Source organism: Pyxicephalus adspersus, chromosome 4 (genome assembly GCF_032062135.1).
Source record: "Pyxicephalus adspersus chromosome 4, UCB_Pads_2.0, whole genome shotgun sequence".
Taxonomy (NCBI): domain Eukaryota; kingdom Metazoa; phylum Chordata; class Amphibia; order Anura; family Pyxicephalidae; genus Pyxicephalus; species Pyxicephalus adspersus.
The window spans coordinates 24,461,408-24,489,403 of NC_092861.1; the positions used below are offsets into that span (position 1 = coordinate 24,461,408).

The window sequence follows — 27,996 nt, forward strand, 5'->3', positions numbered from 1 at the left end:
CTGTCCAGAAAGTTTTTACCTGGTATAATACCTGGTTCATACAGCACATGTACAATGCATGGTATTCTACACTGGAACAAAAGTATAGCTCATTTTGTTGCATTTCTAAATGTAGCAAACTTGATGGACAAAAATATGTTGTGTGGCACCTGTTCAGATCAAACCATTGCAGTATTTAGTGATGTAGTTCTGTAAGCTGCATGCTGGGTGTGTTGACCACAACTGCCATTGATGGTAAGTTACCCGGCATTAAATTACCAGCATGAAGTCCTTAAAATGGTGAAATAACATGTCATCACATGACATTACTCGATTAAACTCAGCCTACCCGGATATGTAATGGCTAAACTTTATAAAGTTGGGCGTTTTCAGGAGTGATTTTATCTTTATAAAGGATTTTTGTCCAAGTAGGCCCTAGATGTACACTGTCCTTTCAAAAAGCATAGCCCTCCCTGGGGGGGAGAAGACCTAATTATTCTCCACTGCAAATAAGCAACCCTTAAACTTTGTTCCCACTAAAACAAAAGTTGTACACTGAATGGGGAAGTGCACGCAGTAGTGTGTTGTAAAAACTCACTGCAGCACAAAACATAACTGAGAATGTTCTCTCTGCAACGTCCGATGTCCTTGTGTATCGCACACTATGGGCCTGATTAATCAAAGCTCTCCAAGATTGGGTTATCCAGCCAACATAGAATACATTGAGTCCAGGATTTAAATAATTTGCCAAATAATATTTCCAGGTTTACTGGATCACCGGGGATCACCAATGATTGTCAATCTTGTCCAGCTTTGATATATCAGGCCCTATGTGATCTGCACTACACCACACATAGTGGAAACGAGGCCTTAAAGTGGAAAAAAAAATCTTCGGGCAGATCATTATTGCAGAAAAGGACAGGCGATGTACCTTCTGCAAAAATCAGTCTTATCTGCCTGATCGCACTAGGAAACTGTACGCATGCGCAGCTCAGCTTTGGTTGTTAGGATACTCAGCAATACTGGCTTCCCCTGCGCATGCCGGGACTGAATAAACTCCCATGCGCCTGATCTTAACTTACATCATTAAGCTCCGGCCTTATAGGGCGGCAAATGTTTGAGATACAGAAGTAAAGAAAGGAGAAGAGGTCAGAACTCTGAGAAGACACGGGGACAGGTGAGTATAGTGGGTTTAGTTCTGCTTTATTGGTCCTGCCCCCCCCAGTCTGTGACATGAAAGGCACTAGTACTAATAAACCTAATAACTGTCTCAGTCCCTCTGCTATTTTCTCCCATCAGCAAGCCCGGCTCCTGATATTTTACCCTCTCCCAGTCTGAGCCATATGAGTACTACAAGGCCCATACTAGATCACATTTTGGTACTTACATTGCTTGTATTACAAAAGATACATAGTTGTAATAATATGTATTTTTAAATTCAAACTTAAGCTTGATTTAGTATATTAAAGTGGCATAAAACAGGAGAAAATCGTCACCTACCTCAGCTATTTACAGTCATAAAATCATTATATGGGTAGACACTCCCTAGTAGACTGATCAAATTTATCATTCAGAATAGATTTTTTCTGCTGATTGCAACTGTCAGTCTGAGATAAGGTCAAAGCCAGGGGTGCCTGCTCAGCACATCAAACATTCATGCTCTGCCACGCTCATATGTACCACAGTCAGATCTTTCGACCACTAGTCTATGGCTAGCTTAAGATGCCACAATCTCTTAAAACTGACATTTGCAATGGTTGAAAACTTATATTGGTTTCTTTTAGTTATTACTGCAGTAAGATTATGTAACTAACAAACAATACAACACATTTCATCATTCTCCTACAAACTGCAAAAAACACAAGAAGAAAATTCAATGGAAAGAGATTCCTTTGTGCGTGTTCTTGGCGTGTGCCGCCAGACGGCATTCTAAAAGCTGGCTTGGCGCACTTCTTCTGTATATACGGTAGCTCTGCAGTTTGCTGCCGCCCACGTACCTTCATCATTAGCAGACAGTTTGCCATGGAGTACATCACCCGGCCCAGACGTGACCTCCACAGCTGAACAGAGGCTGCAAAATAAGATCAGCTTGTGAATGTGCACAAATAAATTAGAGGTTCTTTCCAGCCATCAATCACTGGTCCTATGAATTCTGATTTAAAAGATCCCCCTTGTTAACACTGCTGGGTTTCAGGCTAGAATTTTTAATACTCTCTAGGCTGCAAGTCAAGACAAAATGGAAAAAAAATGTTACTTTTATTTTATTTTTTTCAATTCACCAAGGGACAAGCTCAAATAGTTCACGGATTAGAAGTCTGCATAAATGATGCAGCCATGCAGAAAAGCCAGCAACCTTTCCAGTTTCCTAGCCGACATGCTAATTACAATGACAAAAATTCAGTGCCATAAAACCATTAGCATGCACATAGGATGTGTGCACCGGATGATATTAGAAGCTCATCATTATTGCAGGAGCAAAAACAGGATGTGCCGGTGGTATTTGTGAATGATTGTAATGCCAATGCAGACAGAGATGGGGGCGTCTGAGCCATATAGTTGTCAGCTTTTGGCAGCGTGAAGCCCAGGAGAAAGCGCTGAGCTCAACTACATCCCCTTATTGTTCTGTAGCTGGCAGCCTACATTGAGCTAAGCATCTGCCAATGTTACGAGATCAAAGAGGCTCACTAATCTTCTCAGGGCTGAGGGGACCAGCAGTGAACTGGTGCATGAGATTACAGTGCATCATGCAGCCCATCGATCTGCGTACACATTCCCTGAGCTCTGCTGGGTCCCTTGCTTAGACTGCAAGCTCTTAAAACAAGAAATATCGGTATGGTTATGAGCAAAACAGATTTTTTTTAAGCTGTATCATTATTATAGCTAACAATACATATTGCAATGGATGTAATTTTTGTTAATGACAAATTTAATATAATGATCCTGGTGCAGTCGTTAATGAATCTTAGTATCCATGGTGCAGAAAGGAATGCACATGACCTGGAGACACCGGTACTACATTTTTATTTTTTCTGATTTAGTATTGTTCTTTGCTGATTCAGCACACCTATACCCCTGCCATGCCAACAATGCTCAGCAAAGCTAAAGATAACAGAAATCTGCAGTAAGCCATTGATGACTTATCATTTAGATATTTCTGGTTGGGTTGCCTGGCTGTCCTACTTTTTTTTTTTTTTTTTTTTAATTGATTTCAATACATTTTAAGTCAATGAATTGAAATGAGCAGGTGCTCTGAACAGTACCAAATTTATTGCTTGTCCCAGGTCAGCAGTATAAAAAAGCAGACATAGCCAGACAACTAACGTTAGTAAAAGGTGAATGTGAGAGGGTGAAGGGGTTTGCGGACACATTACAAGAACACTATAACCCTGTCCTGAATATACACAGTTACATTGTCTCTTTAAATGTGTCAATTCATTTTTAAGACAGTATCTTTAACTTTATCTGCACAGGAAACTATAAATTTATTTTTACATTCTTTTAGTTGCAATTTTTCTTGCAGTGATATTGATTTGCATGAACTATAGATGACAAACCTATATGTATATCCCATTACTAACCATTACTCACCACATTACCATTGGTATTTATCATGAGCACTGCTATGCTAATGCACACTGCCTAACAGAAAGATCACCAAAGCTCTGCAAAATGCTCATATGTAAAATGGGAACTAGTTATAGATCACCATTCATGGGGAGTGAAGACATTTAATTAGACATGAAGGTAGAGCTGAAGCACAATAATTTTGATTGATTTGATGTTACCAACAGGTACTCTCAGCAGAATGAACATGAAGCTTTATACCTGCTTGTTTTTTTGCATTGAGACATGCTGCTTTTTAAACAATGCACCTGCTTCAGAAGACTACACATAAATAAATAGGGTAAGGGTTCCTTGCCTCAGGGTTAGTATGGTCTGATGCCACCCTACGTAAGGTAATGTGAACAAAATACAAAATTAAATATATATATATTATGTGTTAGATACAGTATTCACATGATAAAGTACGATAATAGAGTGCAAAATTCATATTTCACAAGCAAAATAATATAGGAAGTAGTTTCAGCAACTTCTATAGATTGCTTTAAAAAAAGCTGGATGCTTTTCTAGAAGCACAGCATATAACTGGGTATTAAGGCTTTAAAGTAAAGAGAACAGTGACTGTTGATCCAGGGAACATCCGATTCCCTCATGGAATCAGGAAGGAATTTTTTCCCCTATTGAAGCAAATTGTAGCAGGGTTTTTTTGCCTTCCTCTGGACCAACTATGTCCATAGGGTTTTATATCTAGGATATGTTTATTTCCCTAGTGGTTGAACTTGATGGACTTATGTCTTTTTTCAACCTAAAACTACTGTGTAACTATGTAACAATAGGGGAAAAGCAATCTTGGTTTCCGACACATTTCAATATTCAGCTTTTCCTGGGGAGGAGATTGATATAACACAGATGCTGTAGATATTAGCTCAGATAGGGTATCAGCCGAGGGGTTCTTATAGAGGTCTGTTAGGGATCCTATTGAAGGGGCATTATGCAGGAGCAGTGTGTAGTATCGGGGGGGGGGGGGGGGCGGTTCTCCTCCCCCTGTATACCACCACTGGCAAACTGCCCTTCAGTAGGCAGCCAAATACCTGAAGCTAACATTAGGGGTCATCTTCCCAACTCACCTTTTTGGACCGAGACTTGGACCCCCTAATGGGTCCCTCTAAGAACCCCTCAGCTGATATCGTATCTAGGACCAAAACTGCTCTTTTGGTGCTGCCAGTCACCACAAGGCTCACCCAAGCTCTTCATTCATAACAACCATTAGATCAGTGTTTCTTGAGCTTTTTAACATAGAGGAACCCATAAAAAAAAACTAACCTTTAGTTTTAAAGGAACTCTTCTATAATTACTATATTGACAGCTCACAGTACATTAGTGTGATGGTCAGTGAGAAGAATGTCACCCTTACAGATAGCCAAAAAGATCATTGGAACCCCTTAAAACTAACCTAAGAAGCCCAAATTGCTCATTGAACCCCTACCACCCCTGAAGGAACCCTAGGGGTCCAACAGAATCCTGGTTGAGAAATGCTGCATTGAAAGGAAGAACTGCGCATTTGCAGTACTGCATAGCTGAGCAGCTTCAAGGGAAGACGATCTATTAGAAAAATCTAGGCCACACACTGGGTAATCAAGTGTGTGCAGTCATGCTCCTTCCTAATATACAGATTTACACCTGGGAGGTGCTGGAATTGTACAATAACCACACAACAATACTGTAAATAGAACATCTTTCTACTATATATTATAATGGACTACTCATCTTCTGTCTGGCAGGTAATAACTTCAATATGTACAGCCCATTGGCTGCCAGGAAGTACAAGTAAATCCTAGATATCCCCAATGCATAACTCTGTATGAAACCTTGCAGATGCATGGTCAGCACAGTGAATACAGCATATATGTATGGCATTTTCTATACATCAGGCAGCTGAAACCCAAAATAAAACATAATTAAAATGGCTGACTAACCCCCTCAAAGAACATTACTTTAGAGGAGATGTTGATAGGGTTCCCTGAGCAATGAGAATGCTTTGCCTCTCAGGTCAGCTACCACCGACACCAATGATCTTTTTGGCTGTTAGGGTGATATTCTTTCTAATGGCCAGCAATGCAAGAGGCATTCTTCCCACTGCCCACTACACTAATGTACTGTGAGCTGTGTATATAGTTATTATAGAAGACGTTCCCCAAATCCTGAAAGTGATTTCAAGGATTCGGCCATAGTAAAAAGGTTGAGAAACGCTGCTTTGGAGGTTCACATCCCTTTTTATCCATAAGCTTTATTGTTTAATAAAATATGCTTGTAAATAAGAGGAGTTTTATATTTTATTAGAAATAACACTTTAGAGCCATTCATCCAGGAAATTCATAGGATTTACCAACTTTTTTCTCAAAAGTTCTAATTGCAGATAAACAAAACTTGAATAAATCCTTTGTTTCAGTATAAACATCAGCAATTTCTTGGGCGATGTGACACTTCAAAGCACTTTCTCTAACATGGGTGTCATAAAACACTAATCATGTGCAAAAATTCAATAAATCTTTATAAAAGACAGGTGCTTTCACTGTCTAACGTGCATTGGATCAAAGCTGAGAGAAATCTAGTAACCCATAGTAACTGCACATGTGTCCTTTAGGCGTGAATAACCCCTGCTGTGCCCTATGCCTGAGATTTGTGGTGAGCAATGCATTTGGCGGTCAGAAGTCACAAAGCCACCAGCTATGTCTAGACACCAGCTTATTTCTAGAGTCAGGGCAGCGCGCACATTGCAGGTGCAGGTGTCTACAAGTAATTGCAAGTGTGGCTCTTATCAAATGTTCCCAGGCAGTGCTGTCACTTTGCTGTTCCTCTATTTCTGCTTGTCTACCTTGCTGTTAAAACCCAGGCAGCGGCTTAACCACTGCACTCCCAGAAAATTCTCTGCCTTATGTCTCACATGGCTGTACCTAAAGAGCTGATATTTATTAAGCCTGCAAATCCAGCTGCATTAACATTAAATAGGGTAGTTAGGAGGTTAATGCAAACCTCCATACACAGAAAAATCATATTTATTTGACTTAGGACCATTTAGTGGTTTTGTGGTAATTTTAGATACACACAATCTTCACTGAAGCTATGTACACACAGTTTCACTGGAAACAATCTTTCCTGATCATTTCCAGTGACAGGAGAACAAAAGCTGTACATACAGGTATTCCTTATTTAACAACTTACCTGTTTAGTGACCTCTCGTAAAGACTAACGACTGCACGATGCATAAACGAGTGCTGTACATACACCTCCGTTCTGCTCTATGGAGAGGGGAGGGGGGGAAAGATGGAGGGGGGGAAAGATGGAGCGGCACCCCGCTGCGCTCTCCCCCCCTTCACTTCCACTACGATCGCTTGTTGTCCATCGTTTATGGATCCGCCAGGACGGTCTTTTGGACGATGGACGACGAGCCCTGTACACATGCAAGATTCTCGTCTGATATCAGCCCTGAGACAATTTTCAAACGAGGACGGGTACACTGTACAAGAACTGTACAATGTACAGCTGCACAGAGTCTCCTCTTTATGTATGTCGGCTTCATCTTCCTTCTTGTGTAACGATCTTCATCAATCCGGGTCCGCAGGCTGTCAGTGAACCTCAGTAAAGGGGGAATGAAAAAAAAAAAAAAAAAAAAAAAAAGAGCCAATTTCTCTCTTAGAAAGAGTAGAGAGAGCCTCTCGGGATGCATGACATAGGTATCCCGGGAAGCTCTGTGCTCCCATTAAGTCTTGAGCACCGTGCAAACATCAACATTTTAACTTTATTTAGAAGGGTTGCCTACCTTTCTATGTAAAGTAAAAATGTAGAGTTTAGGTATGCTTTAAGTGAGGAGCATCTGTGCAGAGTTGTTCTGTTCTGTTGGAGAGGTGAGGACAAGTGAGTAGAACTGTGTCCAACTTTAGAGGAAAGTACAGTGGCTGTTCCTGATTGGTCATTCATTGATTCACCACGATGGATTGGTTAGCAATGTCAAGAGGCAGCCATAGACACGTTTGTTTTTGACCAAAGATGAGTGCAATATTTTGTCATAGCCTGTACCTAATATGTGCACATTGTCTCTCAGATGCAGAGAGATCGCTGAAAGGAGTGAGCAGGATGCCGTACAGGTTCTTGAAAACAGGAAGATGTAATACCTTCCACATGCAACACTAGTTTCCATAATTAAGAGAAATTAAATCTAAAGAATGAAAGGGAAGGGGCGGAAAAGAAAGGGCTATAGAGGTTCCTATACATCCTCCATTCAGGAAAGAAGATGGGCTCTATTGAACATGCTCCAGGCTCTAATGCCTAATGTGAGAAGCTCTGTGCAGTAAAATCAGAATAAACTGAAAAGGCAAATACAGTACAAGAGAGAAAATACTAAAATGGTAAAGTTCATATTTTTAACAGTTCTTGTTTAATTACATTACATTGTTTTCATATGCCAGAACTGTGAGCAAAGGTTTCAGATGGATCTCAGGAAAACCACCTACTTTACAATGCAATCAGGTACAGCGTGTGGATGAATCTCTCCCACCTCCAGCCTCGACTGGACACGAGCCGTACCTTCCCTTCAACTGCGATTTCATCCATACTACTACATAATAGTTCTAACATTACCTTTTAATACAAATTGCTCCTTTATACAATATTCAAAAATATGCTAAATAAAAGAAAAAAACATGCTTTATACTCCTTAGCTATAATTACATGGCACTAACAGCACTACCCTTAAGAGGGGAAGAAGTTTTTATTTATATTGCACATCTATGGCAGCACTTTAAATGTCCCCAACCATTTATCAGAGGATCTTTTGTACGTCCAACAAAGGGCAAAATGAAAGATTTGCATAGATTACATGTGGTTGTAGATCTGCTGCTCCTGGATTTCTGGTTTAAATATTAAAAATTCTGTTTATTGTTCCAATAGCTAGCAGTGTAGCACCTATACTATAGCAGAGGGAAGCTTTCTATACCCCGACAAAAAAACAAACAAAAAAAAAACTAATATACATGGAAGAATGTCTTGGAACCCACGTATGCAAACCTCATGCCCTACTGAGCATTATTTTGCCTTTTGTAACTAAGCATCGAAAGTCAAATTCAGTGTAATAGGTCATTATTCTACATATTACTAAGCATTGTATGTTTGCAAGGAGTTAACTTAAAAAAAGTTGGTGGCACTAATGCGTGATCTAGAACAGCTATTCTGAAAGCAGGAGTTCCAGGCGCAGGAGTTGAGAGGCTGATCTAGAATTACTGCTGGCGATTGATAAGCCACTGCTTAAAACAAACTTGCAAGAAATTAGAAATAAATGTAACGTAACAGGCTGAGCATCCTAAGATTTGATGTCATTTTACTACACTACTGCATGTTTAAAAAAAAACAAAAAAAAAAAAAACTAAACACAGAATACATTTCTTTTCACAACAGTCTTTTTAAAGGTCATTACAGCTGTGAAGTAAGTTTTCCTAGTAGCAAAAGCCTAAATTCACCTTTGATTCCATCTGGCTTAAATGTTTCTTCCTTAAGAACAAAACTATCAAACTATTGTGCCCATGGTCACAAATTGGCAACTAAATAAAGAGATTGAATTGTATTGAGAATATAATAGGGTTATGTAGGACACGGTCACAAATGTGGCCATTGGATTAGTTCCACTGGCCATTATGATAAGCTTTCCATTGAAAAAAAATAATCATGAGGTGCTGAATGGTCCACTGCCATCTGCTACTCACATTGTGGTTTCCCAGTTTTTAGCAGCCAAATTATTGAAAATGCAGTGGAAACAAAGGCATATTTAATTGATTTCCACTTCAATTGTTATCATTTGGTCTTTTAAAATGAGAAAACAATAAAAACCAGGTGTTGAATATTGAGGGCTTATAAATGAATTGTTCTTTTCGGTCAAAGCAAATCATAAGCTTTCAATAATGCCCTGTGCACAGCCATCAGCAGCCAGATTTACAAAGTTTTGTAACAATAATAATAAAAATATATATAATCGCAAGGATTTTTTGATTAAGAAAATGTAAGATAAAATGTTTAGTTGCAGTGGTTGTTTCCTACCAAGGACCCATTCACACTTCTTGTGTTGGGCTGCATTGCTCAAAGCAGCCTTGACATACGGACAAGGTAAGCGGCTTTGTTGCCCAGAGTTCACACCAATTCACTAAACTTCTTTGAAAAAGGAACATATTGAACTTGAATGCAGGGAGAAGTGTTACAATGAATCTCAACAATGTGCATTAATAAAAAGAAAAACAATGTATTGTTTAAAAGAAAAGCACATGTAAAAAAAAAAAAATTAAATAAAAAACCCCAAAATATACCACAACATACATCCATTGGTGAGAATGGGCCCTAAAAATGTTTTTATTGCCTGATCTAATGATCTGACAGAAGGGTTTTTAGGCCTTGTGTGATGTACACAAAAATTTTGTCTTTACTGACCAGCTGAAACCACCCACCCATATTATACACATTCACTAGCATTCTGCATTAGAAATGGTCCTGTGAGGATCCATGTGGGTTTTGTTATGAAGTCAATGTTTACATGTTGCCTTTTTTCTTAATGTGTGTCCCCCAGAGCCCTGAATACAAGTCAGAAATCATTGGCGTCACTGTGCCTCAGAGAAGAGCGCCAATACTGAACAGGCGTGATGGAAAGGGTGGAAATTGAAATGACAAAGACAAACCCAAGCAGGTATTATTTCATAACGTAAAGTAAAAAAAAATTACATCATTACCGGCTTTTCAGTAAAATCAATTGCATTCCTAAGTGTGTGTCTGACAGGGGGGAAAGTGGGTTCTAAAGGCATTGATTTTAAATCTATGGAGGGGGAGGGGGTGGAAGGGTCTGGAAATGTCCAAATGTATATGACGGGAAAGCTGTTTCACAGCTATCAGCTCTGAGGCAGCCAACTGTGCTGTGATGTGTCTGAGAGCCTTTGCCCTCAGCTGCCCCCTCCTTCACCATGTCCCTGTCTCACCAGAAGACACTCACCAAGGCTCCTAATGAGCTTTGTGCTAGACTGTGCCATGAAAGGATAGCGGAGCATGTCTGAAGCCCCATGTATCGCTAGCAATCCCTCAGATATCAGACATTTCTCTCAGTCATGCATCTTGCAGCTTTAAACATAGCTGGCAAACACTGCTGATAAGACACCACCTTTTTCTTTAAAGGCTTGCATCAAATATCACCTAAAAACAAATTATATATATATATATATATATATATTTTACAGTGAGGGAAATAAGTATTTGATCCCCAATCAACCAGCAAGATTTCAGGCTCCCAGGTGTGTTCACTGTATGCAGATAACAAGCTGAGATTTAGGAGCACCGCCTGTAAGGGAGTGCTCCTAATCCAAGTATAAAAGACACCTGTCCACAGAAGCAATCAATCAGTTACAAACTAGCCACCATGGCCAAGACCAAAGAGCTGTCCAAGGATGTCAGGGACAAGATTGTGGAACTACACAAGGCTGGACTGGGCTACAAGACTATCGCCAACCAGCTTGGCCAGATAATTTGCAGTTGGCCTGATAATTCGCAAATACAAGAAACACAAAATAACTGTCAATCTCCCTTGATCTGGGGCTCCATGTGAGATCTCCCCTCGTGGAGTGGCAATGATCATGAGAACGGTGACGAAGCAGCCTAGAACTACACGGGGGGAACTTGTCATTCATCTCAGGACAGCTGGGACCATAGTCACCAAGAAAACAATTGGTAACACACTGTGCCTTGAAGGCCTGAAATCTTGCAGAGTCCGCAAGGTCCCCCTGCTCAAGACAGCAGATGTACAGGCCTGTCTGCTGTTTGCCAATGAACATCTGAATGATCCAGAGGTGAACTTGGTGAAAGTGTTGGCTCCAGACTTTAATCTCATAGAAAATCTGTGGAGGGAGCTAAAGATTCGAGTTGCCAAACATGGGCCTCGAAACTTACTGACTTGGAGAGGATCTGCAAAGAGGAGTGGGACAAAATCCCTCCTGAGATGTGTGCAAACATGGTGGCCGACTACAAGAAACGTCTGACCTCTGTGATTGCAAACAAGGGGTTTGCCATCAAGTACCAAGTCATCTTTTGCGAAGGGATCAAATACTTATTTCACTCATTACAATGCACATCAAGCTCTGACTTTTGAGCACTGGGTTTGTGAGGGTTCTATTGTTGTTATTCTGTCTTTTAGAAATGGCAATAATTATTCTTCTGTAAACGACCTCAGGGGAATGCTGTCCAGATGATAGATTTTTACCAACAACGGTCATGAACATTCATCTCAGGTAAAGAAAGAGCTTGTTCATAGGTTCTACAACTTTATGTTTTATGGATTCTCCAGAATGTAGACTAGAGAAGTATATGCTGTGCTGTCTGTGTCAGTAGTGAGGAAAGTGAGCTCAAACAAAAGTTGGTGGGCTACTGGACTGTAAAATCAAAGACAACCAATAGGTTCAGAAATACAGATAACCTGCAGTGATTTTATTTGCTCCTTGTTACAACCCTATACACGTTTTTTATTTATACCATACTTGTGTAATGTCCATGGGTTGGTAATTTGCAAATTTACAGACTACGAATATTTTAGATCTTATGGAATTGCCCCAGGGGAAGCACTGAGGTAAGTCATATCTACAACAGTATCAAAAGCTAGAACTGGGGTATCTTTTTTTTTTAGGTTGTTTTGTTTAAACAATGGGGAGTTAGTAGGAAAGCAGAAGTTCTACTTTAAGAACAATCAGTTTAATGTATAGATTTTCAGACTCTAAAGTGTATGAAAGTTTAAACAAGGACTAAATCCAGCTACTATCCAATATACAAAACTTTACTGACTGAGACAATACCTCTTTTTTGTTTCACATGCTCCCCCTCCCAGACACTGGAGCTCACAAGGGGAAGGTTCATGTATGTGTTGTTCAGTTAATGCAAAAATCAGTGACCATGACTAGGCGTGGCCAGGTGTTGACTGACAAGTTACAGAGATGAATCAGCACTGGCAATGCAGATAGAACATCCTCTGCCATTTTGTTTTTTAACCCACTGTTGGAACAGGCTACAATGCTTCTTCAAATTGAGTGCAGCATTGTTGCCACTCCATCCCAGGAAGCTGTATTCGGTGCACTGCACTGGCATAGTTGTTGGATGGAGACTGCCATTGCTAGCTGAAAAGGCTGTTGTCTTGTCATCCTACTAATTTTCTACCTTTTTAACTAATCCAAAGAGATTGGGTATTCTGACTTTACTTGCTGCATGCATGCAGTGACGCCAGAGGCAGCCAAAATGGTAGGCCTAGTGGTATTACCTATATTTTTCTATTAAAGTTTGTAGTACAAAATTCACAGTTCACCAGTTTCAGCTTGTTTGCCAGAGTTGCTCTTTAAGACTCTTATCAATGTTGATTTGTCTCATTACTGACAGCTGCCATGGGAGAAGTTCTACTTTTATTTCGTTCAGGATCTTGTTCGGCTTAATGAATTCCAGGCAAGCTGAAGTCTGTACAGTACCCACACAATTTCTTAGGAACGTCTGCTATGCTCTGGCTCAGGCTATTTTTTGCTGCTCTTACATTTGTATGCAGATGGGGTTTGGTGCCTCTGTATGATTTAAACCCCAGCCCAGTCACTAATGCTCATGTTTCATTCCATAAATCACCTGTAAATTAAAATATCTTTTAGGCAGCTTTCCAACCGGCCAATGTTCCCTAAAACGAGGCAGCCAATTTTCCCAATTAGCTAGCAGAGATGTTTGGAAACGGTCACCCCCACCCCATCCAGGCATTTAAACTTTACTGTGTTCTTAAGGGAAGAACTATGCAGAATGATTTAGGTGACGGCTAGCCAAACCGGACCTCGGATGGAAGGATGTTTCATAATTTATGACCAAACATCGAAGATATATGCACAGTAGATTTCAATTTTGAAGCAGAGCTGAGCCTCTGGTTTACAAGGGGAATGCTTGCCTAGAGAATTTATTGACCTTCCATACTTGGCTGACCCAGAACTCATTTTCTGAATCCACAAGTCTTCCAAAATGACTTCCAATCTATTTTGTGACTCTCAGCGGGTGAGACTGTTATTGTAGCTGGCTCTAAGATCTATCATTCTGCATGCCCTTTCCAGTCCCAGCAGTCCGCCTGTATTACGCTCTGGCACAGGGGCGCTCAGCTGTATTATAAATGGTTAATTTTTACCTTCTTGTAATCTCCGAAACTACCTAAGAGTAGATGCATTAACAGCTCAGATGGGATTTGGGGGATTTTCAGAGAGACCGTAAGAAAAAGTTAATCACAAAAAAAGGAACATTAAGGTCCTTGTGCTAAAATAACTTAAATGGTCTGAGTAGCTTGCTAGAAATATAAATCTAAAGCAATCTATTTGACAGGGGAGACATCCAATGGGCTAATGATAAAAGTGGCCATGACTAAGTTTCAAACAAAGAATAGAAACTTGAAAATATATAAGACATGTGTGTCTTTGTTAGGAACAAAACTTCAAGAGATCAATGTTGAAAGCAAGCTTTTCAATCCAGTTATGGCTAAATAACGCAAGCTTTCCTAAAAGGTAAAACAATCACCTAAATGGTAACTGACACCATTTCTAAGCATTAATATATAACATCTTTAAAGCTGAACACAGCTTTCTTGATTTGTCCTCCCTTACTTTCCAGCTATTTATTTATTTTTAACATATACATACCTATATTTCCTGTATACCCCAGGCTGGTGCTGGAACATCATGAATCCTTACTTCTCATCCTTCCTTGGAATAATTACATCTAAGCGCCTCAGTCCAGGAGCAGAGTAAGGCCGGAATGTCACTGGCAACCCGTGCTTACAGAGCTGGATGACATTGGTTATTATTCAGCCCGAAAGATGAGCAGAGCTGGATGTCTGGAGTTTTTTTTTCACCACTAGGTGAATGTGGCTTTTAAAATAAACCTGTAATTTTTATAAATGTGCAAGGGATGCTACACATAAGGGCAATGAGCTTTGCTCCTAAAGATAGACTACCTAATGGTAGCATCTGCTAGACTCTGCTTTGCGCAGTTTTATTCTTGTATGTGCAAATGTAGTTTTTTTATTTTTTATTTTTTTTACTAGGGAGCATAGACAGATTGCCTTTGCTTCAATGGACACTTGTTAAAAATGTATTTCCAAGCAAAAACTTGTCCCAATCAGTGATAGGCTTATGTATATCAACAAAGACAAAGTCTATCCAAATTGCCTTTAATATGGGATTTCTTTAGTACAGACAGCTTTGGCAGACTTTACAAAATTACAAAATCAAAGAGCAACTTTTTGTCACTTGATTCTGTTCTGTGTAACCTACCTTTTATGCTCGCTAAAGCCAAACCACACACTTACTGTAGGCAGTATTAGAACTGGGAAGGCGGGAGGACACATTGGTCCTTATCTTTACTATACATGCTTGATTTGGAGCCACAAGAAGTATGAAATATTTAAATGTAACCAGAAGAATACAGTTGTAAAAATAAAATGTCAGAGTTGCAAAATTAAAGCCACACAGATAGTTGGATGTGCCTCCTAAAGCCAAACTAAAGTTAAAATTGAGCAATTTGAGCCCAGGCAGGTCCTTTATTGCAAAAAGGAAAGGTGATGTCCCTTCTGCAATAAAATAACCTTGCCTGATCACAATTTTTTATTATACTCTCACCTGTCCCAATTCCATCACAGGTAACCCCATCTTTTTCTTTTCATTCGTGTGTCCTGATCCTCAGCCATCTTGTTTTGCCAGGTCAGGTCATTCAGTGCTGGCAGCATGTGCAGCTCAGCGTTTTCACAAAAGGCGGAAGGATCAGGCAAGTAAGAATGATTTATTGCAGAAGAGACATTGCCTGTCCTTTTTTGCAATAAAAACCTGCCTGGTTTTTAAAGAACTATATGCTCGCTTTAAGTCACTTAAAAGCAAAATTACAATATTTACCTGGAGCACATCTGTAATGTTTAAACACTTGCAGCTCAAAAAACTGAAATATGGCTCTTTTGGCAATCCCTCCACCTATGTACACTAGGTGGCAGACAAGTATTGTGCAAATGTCTAATACCAACATAAATGAAAGTCCGTATAATGGACCTGGGGTTTCTCTGACAATTAGCTGCTGGTACCCAGGCAGTTTCCCCAGGTCATCAACACAGTGAGTCTAACAAGAGACTGCATCAATACGGTTACAAAAAAAAATGCTTAGAATGAAAATAACTACCAAATTCTCATTACATGTATAAAGAAAAATACATTTCAACATTGGCTAATGAACTGCTATGCAGCTGTCTGAGTGCTGTCTTGGGGAATCTTTTAACAGAATTCATACAGTATAAACAGAACAGTCATTAATGGATAAGCAAACAACCTATGTGCTCTCCCTCCTTGCTGAATGTACAGCCAGGAAAAAGTGCACTAAGGTCACATGATGTAAAAGCATGGCATACAAATACAAATAAAACCACATTCAGTGACAGATGAAGTTTATTTACCTTGCCTATTACTGCTTGTCATGGTTATCATGCTTCCGTCTTCTGCAAACCCTTTTTCCAGGTTGTCCAAAATCTGCCATAAAAAAATAATAATTATAATAAAAAGCATGCTGCAATACTTACAGTCTGTATGCACATGTTCAAAATGCAAAAGAAGATCAGTAGTAGTTCTACTCATAAACCCCTTTTAAAAATAGAACCCTTACGATTGATGGACATAAAGCTGATCTAAAGGGCAGATATAAAAGACATAAACGAATGCAGTTATGTGTTCAATAACATATAATAAAGTAAATTTGTTTTCAAAATGTGCAATGCAAGTATTTTAATATGACCTGGTATCAACAATGTGCATCTTAGTATAGCAGATCCCAGACTGGAATAGAGAAAAGCAGCACAAATAATCCATATGGCTGCAGTTTGTATGTGCTAACAAGGGACATGATGACAGTATGAGAGAGCAGAATGATGAAGAAAGGAGCTCAATGGTCCACAGCAGTCATAGACTGGGGAAGGGACCAGACCTCTAAGTGGTAACTAACTCCAGTGAAACATTGGGTCGCCTGTCGTACAGCATTGTGATGTGCCAGAATTTATATGTATTTTATTTGAGTATTTAGGAGCTTGTCTGGACTTCAGCTTTATTAACCAGTCAGGTTGTATTTGCCAATCGGATTATATCAGCTGTGAGATGCATTTCCCTGCCGCGCAGAATAGCCATACCAATAGAGCAGGAGGCCATATTTGTTGCAGTAACAATACCAGGTTTCCTCCAATCCCCTAGCTTGTAATTGGACAGTGAAAGGAAAGGCCAAAAGGCTGATCAGCTCATATACATTACTCTGCCTTCTCTTACTGTTAACATCCTGAATCATTGTGCTCCTCTTCCCTCCCCAGTATAAAATCTACTGTAAAGGGAGTTTAAACCTGGCTGATACCAAGCTAAAAGCAGATACCTAGGGGGTTTGCATTAAAAAAGTACATATAGGGTTTGTTTCTACATCGGTGAATGTAATAATGAGCTTGCATTCTGTAGTCTGTGGAGCTGCTGCCTCCAGCTTGGTCTGCAACATCACATACCTGTTCACAGGACACATAGTCACCCTAAATGTATCATCCCCATCCTTATAGTTTTTCTACTAGTGCTGGCTGGGAGCATGCAGACTATAGCAAGCCTCCATAGCACCCTGCAAGGCAATAAAGCTGCCCACAAAAAGGTTCTGACATTCAGCAATATTCTCTAATACAGAATCAATCACTGCCATATAAAAAACACACGTAGCTAGAAAATTTTCCAGCTGCTGGATTTAATGCCTTTATAGACCCTAAATCAGAGGTCCCCAACCTTTCTGACAGAAGGGCCCAGTAACATAGAATAAAATTTTGCCGTGGTTCGGAATATGTACAGGTTAAACTACTCTGCTATTCCCTGCAGCTTGGCCTTCTGTCAGCACACTAGCTGAGAATAGCAGAGTAGTGTAAGCTGTACATATACCCCGGCACGGCAAAATTTTATTCTGTGGGGAGGTTGGGGAGCTGGTGTGCTGTCAGAACTGCTGGGAATGGCAAAGAAGTTTAAGGCTTACATACATTGCTCTGCCAATCTCAGCAGCTCCTGTGTAAGCAGTGTGAGGAGAGCTGCTCATGCTCCCGCTAGTTGCGCTCCTGCTGTCACACTGTCACTAGCTTTAGAGGAGTATAAAGCTGCGTACACATGTGCAAGTCTTGATGGAAAGGATCTTTATGATCCTTTCCAATGATAAGAACCACACGATGCATGAACGAGTGCTGTAGCACTGTCCTGCTCTATGGAGAGGGGAGGGGGAGAACGACAGAGCGGCACCCTGCTGCGCGCTCTCCCCCTTCCCTTGCATTGGGATCGCTCGTCGTTCATCGTCCGTAGATCCACCAGGACGGGCTGTACACACGCCAGATTCTCGCTCGATATCCACCCTAAGCCGATTATCGGGTGAGAAAAAAAAAACAGTTTCAAGCAACAACCATTTGATGTCTGTATGGGGCTTTAGCATTCACCTTTCTTAGATAGATAACTGCACATCAAGTGCAACCTACCTTTCAGACCTCCACTGTCCCTAAAAAGCAATTAAATTGAGTAGACAGAGGGTTGGTCCTTTCATAAGCAATATTGTATACCTGGCATGTACTAAGGTTAGCAGCACTAAAAAGGTAGGGCTAATTAAGCCGGCTGAAGATCAGAACGAGGAAGAGAAAGAGGATAAAGTGTGGCGCCGCCCATAACGGAATGGGGATAGGCAAGTTTGAGGTTTGGGTTTAGTTCAACTTTAAGACTTCTTTTCAATTTTTTTTTTTTTTGATAAAGTAGTGCAGCTTTTTAGTTGCTACTGGAACAAAAATAGAAGGAAAATATTCCACTGTTCCTGTGAAAACTGGATTGGTCTTACACTAGCAGGAGATCCTGAAACTAAGGAAGCGCAGTAAGGAACCTACTTCTCATCCCGCATCCAAATATTGCAATATTGAAGCATATGTTGCTTTGTCAGTTGTCCTCTGTGCAGTGACAACTAAATCATCTCAACAGGGTGCTGGGAAGGGTCATTTGTAAGTATGTTGCAGCAAGTATTGCTACAAAGTAGCCAATACATATTGAAAGCCAAAGCCATGACCCTTCACAAACACAAAATCTGTGCTGGGCACTCCTCATAGCTTAAACTTGTCCTTCGAGCCACTATACACTTATATGTTCAGATCACCGCCAGTGATCCAGTTATATTTTCTGCTAATTTTAGGAATAATGCAACATGTGACACTGACCCCCTCCCCAATGCAGTGCTCTGCCAATCACCAGTGTGCACGGTATAAGGACCTGGAGGAAAGTTTGTTGCCGGCAGGAGGAATCATGTAAATAAAACAACTAAAATTGTAGGGGTTGCTACTGGTTATACTTTCCTCTATTTTCCTGATCCAGAAAATATAAAAAATCACCCGTTTTATACCACTCAGATAATCATTACAAATGTGTTAAAACCCAAGTGAAGTTACAGAAATAAATATGTATTCAGATAAACATTGTACCAACAACCTTCATCTTAATGCTTTACCTTCATTTTCCAGTTACCACCAGGATAAAATGTATTTTTCAGTGAAAATAAAATCTAACATTGGGGGATACAGGAATATAAAATTGAAAATGGAGTGAAAGTTATTAGACTTGAAAGTGCATCTGTAGACAAAACATTTTCTTTTTGATGTTTTGAAAAAAACAGGGAAATTGGTAAAGCTGATGCCAGTTCTCTATTTTAGTGTCCCATTGAATGGCATTTGCTTTTTACTTTCATTCATTCAGATCCACCAATGCACAGTTATCCAAGAATTTATTTGTCAAAAAATGTAAGCACAAAAAGTACATTCTGTAGTCTTTAAAGGTGCTTGCTCCAGCTTAGTCTGCACCGGTGTGCACTGTATACAAAGGTCACATGACCACGATCACCCAGTTATTAAAGCTCTCCAAGACTTATGAAGATAGGCTATCATGGGAGAACCTGGGTGATCCAGCAAACCCAGAAGGGATCTGGTTCAGGACTAAAAACATTTGCTAACAAATAGCAAATAACCAGGAAATTCATTCCAGGTTTGCCGGGTCACCCAGGTTCACTAATGATAGTCTATCTTCTTCAGTCTTAGAAATCCTTAATAAATGAGGCCCATTCTGTCATCCCTGTACATGTGTACCTCATCCTCATAGCTTTTCTACTAGTGCTGGCTGGTAAAATGCTATGCCAAGGCTCCACTAAACCCTACAAGCTGGAAATTGAAGACTAGCAATATCCCCCAGCTGACTTTGTAAAAATGTCAGTCTGGAGAAGAAAACAAACTGCAGACATGGTGAGTGCTATGTTTAGCAGCATATTTCCATTTAAAATGTTATAGATTATTGTGGACTTCACTCCTCGTTACAAACACAAGTTGAACTCCCCTCTGACAAAGGAATTGTCAGAACAGGGGCCGCCATCATTTCTCATCTTCTGTTTGTGGCGATATACACATATTATATATGCATATTATACATGATTTAAATACAATTCAGATTTTCTTTGACAAGCAAAAACAATTACCAGCACAAATCAGCCCCGTAGTAGTGTGTTTGAAGTGTACCAGCCTTTTTTTGACAGAGAATTGCAAATCTAAGGGTATGAGCAGGGCGTCCTTGTCATTTTCCAGTATCCATAAGCCCTGTTTCCAATCACAATCTTTTTATACACAACGTGCCCAATTTATTCAAGCTCTCCAAGATTGGAGAAGATAGACTATTATGGAATCTGGTCCGGGACTGAAAATTTTTGCCAAACCAATGACTTAAGTAACCCATTTGTTGTTGTCTTGTATCCCTGCTGCAACACAGTGAATGTTTCCATAGTATGTAGTAGCAGCACATCCAGGAGATGTATGACAGCACAGGCACGAGATTATTAATACATTTACAACTAATTTAGGATTTCAGGCAGCCATACAAGCTGCAATGAAAAATATATGATCTGAAGTCTGGAACAATGAGCCTGGCTATACTATAATAAAGTGTCTGAAGTTACAACTGTTCCTGTTTCCATAACAACTGGATTTTTCCTTTTATGTTTTAGCACAGTAAGGCTATATACATATGGGCTTTTGATGGTATGGACGCAGGGTGTACAGCAAAGCTTTTACAAGGCATTTTAAAAGCTTTTACATAAACTTTGAGCAGTTTTCTTGAAGTCTTCAAAGCACCCTTTAGTGCTGGTTTGGGAATGAAGCTGAACACCAGGCAGGTATACATACGACACAAATTACTGAAGTTCTGTAATCATTAATACATTACTAAATGTATTTTTAATGAAAGCAATGTAAGTACTTGAATCTGACTTGCTATCAGCCTCTTGCAATCCAGGTACTTGTGATGAAAATGGAATGAACATCACAAGCAGCCTGTTTGTTGTGCTAACAAGGATACTGCAAGCAGGAGAGAGCAGAGTAACAAACAGATGAGCTTATCAATCTGATGCTTTTATTATTACTATCCAGTCATTGATTAGGGGAGCAACCATTCCTGAAAGTGGTAATCAACTTCAGCAGACAAATGCCAGGGGGTTTCCTTGCCCTTCTGAATAGGAATGTTGTATTATTATTATTATTAAACAGGATTTATATAGCGCCAACATATTACGCAGCGCTGTACATTAAATAGGCATTGCAAATGACAGACTAATACAGTTGTATGTGGCCAAGCTGCATGCACTTCTGGACTGGATGGGGTAGCACCTAACTAATTACTCTCAATATGATTGGTGTTTAATGTCCCCAAAATGAAATAAAGCGCAATTCAATAAAGTTGTATATATTGCTCCTATACAATAGGAAATGCATATGTATAAGGAATTAGATAAAGAAAACTAGAGGGGATTTTTCAGCGTCAGGTATAGTGACGGAGTAATTTTACTGTGTAATAATGGCATACATAATGTACAATAGTGAGGAGATACAATGGTGCAATAATACAATAGTGCAATAATACATTGACCACTAGGTTATTTGGTCCAATTATCAGGTTATTCGGGACTTACTGCTATGCCCAAATTGACGTGAAAAACTCCATAGGTAAACGGATACTAAAGGATGTTTACCTTTTACCTACCTACTTTTTTACGTCAACTTGGGCATAGCAATAAGTCCAGAATAACCTGGTATTAGGACACACTCTGTCTAGTGCCACCTAGTGGTCAATGCACTATTGTATTATTGCACTATAGTATATTTACACCATTGTATCTCCTCACTATTGTACATTATTGATACTATTAATACACAGTAAAATCACCCTGTCACTATACCTAATGCCAAAAAACACTTCTAGTCTACTTTATCCGATTCTTATGTTTGTTTTCTGGGGTAGGCAAAACTAAATAAAGTCTCCATTTACTCCTTGAACCTAAGTGAAGGACCATCCCGCCGAAAATACTTTTGGGAATATGTAATGTGTATAAATACATTTTTTTATGCCCAAATTAAATCCAGGAAAGATACTAGCCATGAAATTGTCTATTGATATATTGTTCCATGTCACACCTACCTTTAAGCAAATGGTTTTCATACTGTGCAATCGGTCAAGAGTCTCTTGGGGACTTCCAAGGTACTGCCGTATCTCAGCATGTAGAATCCGCATAGAAAATGGGACCATGGATCCTAAAAATAAATACAGGAAAAAAGTAAGGGCATTTATCACCAATAAAATGTGCATAGAATATTGAAAAGACAATTCTGGCTTAATGAAAAATTACAATACTGATTTAAACCTGCAAGTCAACAATGTTGTTAAATGGAATGCAATCTCTGATCAGAAAATTAAAGCGTACCTAAACTCAGAAATTTCACTTTACATAAAAGGGTAGACAACCCTTTTATGTAAGGTAAAAATTCTGCTTGTTTAGGATTTTTTTTAAGTGCAACACCCTTTAAAAAAAAAAAAAAGCGTGCAGCACCGCTCCCTAATTCTCAATCACCTAGGCTGTGGAAAATGAATGGGAGTGCAAAGCCTCCCAGGATACCTATGTCACACATCTTGGGATGCTCGGGCCTGCTCAGAAGGAGCCTTTTCGTGAAAATGCTGAGCGACGTAAGAAGAACAACCAGAAAGAAAAGGAGAAGATGGCACTGCGCGGCGCGCAGGTTTGGAGACGGGTACCAGGACGACGCGTGACCCGATGGAAGATACCTCAAGAATGATTGACTGCTGTGCGGGATTGAAGGTAAGTGTATTTTTTTTTTTGTTTTAGGCACTTTTGAGTTTACTTCCTCTTTAAGCTTTAACTGAAGGGGACATTTGTTGGGGTGAAAAGTGTCTAAGCCGGGTTTTCTTTTCTTTTTGAGACATTGGGACTGATTTATAACAACAAAAGACCATCAAAAACCCAGTGCTCAAAAGTCAGAGCTTGATGTGCATTGTAATGAGTGAAATATTTATTTGTTCCATCATCAACCAGCAGTATGTGCTTCTTCTTGAGCCACTGCTTTGTTGCCTTGGCTGTGTGTTTTGGGTCATTGTCATGCTGGAATACCCATCCACGACCCATTTTCAATGCCCTGGCTGAGGAAAGGAGGTGCTCACCCAAGATCTGATGGTACATGGCCCCGTCCATTGTCCCTTCGATACAGAGAAGGTGTCCTGTCCCCCGGAGCATAATGTGTCCACATCCATGTTTGACTGTGGGGATGGTGTTCTTGGGGTCATAGGCAGCATTCCTCCTCCTCCTCCAAACACGGCGAGTTGAGTTGATGCCAAAGACCACAACACTTTCACCCAGTTCTCTTCTGGATCATTCAGATGTTCATTGGCAAACTGCAGACGGGCCTGTACATGTGCTGTCTTGAGCAGGGGAACCTTGTAGGCTCTGTGAGATTTCAGGCCTTCACGGCGCAGTGTGTTACCAATTGTTTTCTTGGTGACTATGGTCCCAGCTGCCCTGAGATCATTGACAGACTCCCCTGTGTAGTTCTGGGCTGCTTTGTCACCGCTCACATGATCATTCCGAATCCACGAGAAGAGATCTTGCATGGAGTCCCAGACCGAGGAAGATTGACAGGTATTTTGAGTTTCTTCCATTTGTGAATTATTGCTCCAACTGTTGTCACCTTCTCACCAAGCTGGTTGGTGATAGTCTTGCAGCCCAGTCCAGCCTTGTGCAGGTCTAACATACTTGCCCCTGACATCCTTAGACAGCTCTTTGGACTTGGTCATGGTGGCTAGTTTGGAATCTGACTGATTGCTTCTGAGGACAGGTGTCTTTTATATACAGGTACTATACCAAGCTTGTATTAGGAGCACTCCCTTGCACATCAAGCTCTAACTTTTGAGCACTGGGTTTTTGAGGGTTCTTTTGTTGTTATTCCGTCTCTCACAGCTACAATAAACCTACCATTACAATTATAGACTGGTCTTTTTTGTCAGAGGGCAAATATACAAAATTAGCAGGGGATCAAATACTTCTTTCCCTCACTGTAGTAGATTCTTGCTTTTTTTAGTTGGATATGCTTTAAAGTGGAACTAAACCCTTTTTTCAAAAAACTGTGATCAGACAGAATACCTACGTCCTGAGCTCCTGATGAAGCAGACTTGTATCTACAAAACGCGTTGAAAAAAAAATAGCGTGTTATCACGCCAACTAGGGCCTAAAATTGTGAGGCTCTTATACATTTTGAGGAGGTCTTTGTTTAAAAAGAATGGATATTTTAAATATGTACAGAAGATATATATATATATATATATATATATATATATATATAAAAATATTGTTTTTAATGATTTGGAAAATTATAAAAAAAAACTTATGAAATGATATTGGTTGTCTTTTGTCACTATAAAATCCTTAAAAAATTACGTAAAACTAAGTAAATTAAAAGAAATTAAATTACTTAGTTGAACAAATTATTGGGATGTGGCTTCTTTATGTCTACTAACTATTGACTCAATACCGGATATTTCCCTGTTCTGTCACAAGCGCCATCATCTTCCTTTAATTTTTATTATACAGTATTTATATAGCACCATCATATTACACAGCACTGTACATAGTCCATAGTCATGTCACTAGCTGTCCCTCAGCTGTCCCTAGCTGTCAAAATTTTGGACGTGGAAGGAAACTGGAGTACCCGGGGGAAACTCACACAAACACGGCGAGAACCTGCAAAATCTGTGCAGATAGTGTCCTGGTCGAGATTTGAACCTGGGACCTAGCGCAGCAAAGGCCAAAGCATTTACAACTGATCCACCGTGCTGCCTGTGCTCTTCTTTCCTCTTCTCGTCCTGGTTTCAGTCTTTGGTCATCTTGATTGGCTGGTTAGAATGACATAATTCCTGCAATAGGCGAGGAAGAGCTTATTTAGTCCCGGGAAAGTGAAGCCAGGATGTGTTGGGTCCTATGCCAGACATGCTCTGCAATTTTGAAAGTAGTGATCAGGCAGGTAAGTATGTTTTACTGTAAGGTAATATTGCCTGTCTCCTTCTGCAATAAACATCTGCCTTTTAGAACTTTATTTCTGCTTTAAGAAGTATTCAACCCTGTGTTTTTTAATATAAAGTTGTTGGTTTCATGAATAAGTGGCATAGTTATGTTAAACGGCACATTTGCAAGCAAACTACTTTAAAGATAAACATTCTCAGATTCAAACCATGCGTATGATTAAAAAAAATGTTGATTTTGAATTGCTTAGGTTTGCAACAGATTTACTAAATAAACTAGCTTGCCAGTAGCAATACCTCATATATAGAAGAGTGAGGGGGTTATACAAGGTCTATGATTTTACATTCTTTAGTCATTTTTATTGGGGAGAGTGTAACATTATCTAAGAAAAGGTGATTCTGTTATTTTTTTACAATTACCAATATTAGACCTAATAAATAAAAAAGTTAATTAAAGCTTTTTTTATATACATTTTTGACGACCTCGGATAAATAAAAATCTCTAAGTCTCTGTAAGAGAAATACCATAAGGCAATGGTAGATGTTGAATGGTGATGGTGGGACTCCAGTCATCTACAGTTTTGGATACTATTGGGAGGGGATGAAGTCAGAGTCACAGTAATTGTCTGATGTATTCCTAATAAAAAATACTTTACTAACAATAATGTCACCAGGAATGGCAGTAACCAAAGTCTTTCCAACAAGTAAGCAGCAATATAAACTACAAAGCAAGCCTTGACTACTGTAAGGCTATGTAGACGTCAGATGATTTTTGTCCGATAAAAGCGTCAGGACTAGTATTGAACAAGAATCTGACATCAGCGCTTGCCTGACGTCGTTCACGGATCTGTCCTGGCAGATCCATGAATGGCGAACAACCGTAATACAAGTGAGGGGGAGAGAGCGCAGCTTCATTGTTCCCCCCTATCCATGGAGTAGAATGGTGCTGTTGTACAGCACTCATTCAATCTTTTGTTGATGGAAAGGATCGTGAAGGACCCTTTCCAATGACAATTACTGAACACAGCCTTAAACTAAAAAGTCTGCACATAAAATCTATTTATAAATGTCCTCACCCTAGATTCACTCGACTTAAACCCAAAACTCAGGAATTTTTAACATTGGAAAATAGATTATTTTTATTGATTTCAATGTAAGAAAAGTTTACATTTTAGGTAAAAGTTAGCTTTACCATGAGTAAAAACAATAATTTTTGGGGGGGTGGGGGGTGGTGAACAGGGCATGCTGCCTGATACAAATGTGTCTGGATTATTTCACAAATATCCCATATGTAAACAGAATTCACCTAAAAGCAAGCTACATTTTCGATCACACATACATAATCGAAGTATACCAGCAGTTTGTGTTGGCATTTTTTCATGGCAGTAGAGCAATTTTACTACTTTACCACAAGGACAAGAAAACAAAAATGTGGTTCTATGAATAGCTACAAAGGGATGACACAGGTGCTTTAGTATACAACATCCTCCCTCATCTTGTAAGAGCTATTTTTAAAGCTGGGAAAAACAATGCATTGCAAGATTAGGGTATATAAGCGGGGAGCAGACAGGCTCTATACCGAGAGCCATCCTGGGCATGTTTAATGATAAAATGCGATGAAACACAAGAGGCTGTCTTGGGAAAAAAAAACCCAACAGGCAGACCTGACCCAAGGCAGCTAGCAGCCCTGTCACAACCTAGGCCGGGTGCATATTAATTACAGCCCGCAGAAAGCAGCCTGCCAAACAGAACAATGAGAGATTCGGAGTGACAGCTTTGTCACAAGTTGAAATTTGGAACTAAGGTCAGCTCTGTAGGTCCATCACCACAGGAGCCACATACCGGGGGTAAAAATAGCAAAATTCAGCAGTCATTCGTTTGATTTCATAGTTAGCTTATTTTACTTTTTAAAACAACTTCCTCAACTGCATCAATTTACCTTTGATGCAGTTTTCTCGTCATCATTTCTGCTGAAAGACACATTCTTTTTTATATCTCTTCTGCAAAATTCTGAATGAACAGGTTGAACTCAGTATGGCATATAGAAAGGCTGCTTTTCATTGGCTTATTAGTGACCTGTGATTTCTCATTTATTACAAATCACTTGGCAGGGATTTTAATAGCATTACAACCTATAGTACTGTCATCAATAGGATGATCAGTGATATAGTGAAAATCAGAGCCATAAAAAATAATCCAGTATTCTCCCCAGAATTTTTTTAAACTGGGTGGGAAGAAGCTGTAGGTGGGTGGTGGCCCCCGTACTGAGATCCAAATTTTCAGTAGCCATTCAAAAACATCCGGGTGGTTACTGCAAAGTGCTGGATAACATAATTGTATATAAATATATATAAATATATATATATATACACACACACACACACACACACACACACACACACATTTTTTTTTCCTGTCATCTGGCAAATTAAGAGGCTAGGTGCTTTTTAGCCATCCTAAATTCATGGCATGGGAACAGGGAAGAGTGCCTGGCCCAAGCATTGTTTCTAGAACACTCTGGGCCTGGATCCCAAGTAAAGGGCAGCAATACAATTAATTATGGCCTTATCTAGGCACTTTAATTCCTTTTCCCAGGGGCAGATGATGCCAAATACCCTGAAAACCTGGCATCATATACTTCATCTTCTAGCTATTTATATACAGGTAGTCCCCGGGTTACATACGAGACAAGGATTGTAGGTTTGTTCTTAAGATGAATTATGTAAGTTGGAACAGATACATTATTTTAATAAATGCAAATAGGAAAGATGTTTGTCTCAACATATTATTAGGCAGTTAGGTGTCAGTTACTATATAAACTCCTCGCTGTAAAGCTGCGTACACACTTCCAATTTTTATCGTTGGAAATGAACGACGAACAATCGATTGGGCAAAAATCGTTTGTAAAAAAAGTAACCAACGACGCCGACGAACGAGGATAGTCGTTGGAAATGAACGACCGGACCGGCAGATC

General features: G+C 39.7%; 1 protein-coding gene across 1 annotated transcript in view; it reads right to left on the reverse strand.

Moving 5' to 3' along the window:
* TRAPPC12 (trafficking protein particle complex subunit 12) overlaps positions 1–27,996 on the reverse strand; it is a 73,058-nt gene that overhangs the window by 13,480 nt on the left and 31,582 nt on the right. Inside the window, exons 6-8 of the mRNA XM_072407570.1 lie at positions 22,137–22,249; positions 16,055–16,127; positions 1,977–2,050 (exon numbers count right to left, since the gene is read on the reverse strand). Of these exons, the coding sequence (XP_072263671.1) occupies positions 1,977–2,050; positions 16,055–16,127; positions 22,137–22,249 (260 nt within the window). The remainder of the gene's footprint in view (positions 1–1,976; positions 2,051–16,054; positions 16,128–22,136; positions 22,250–27,996) is intronic.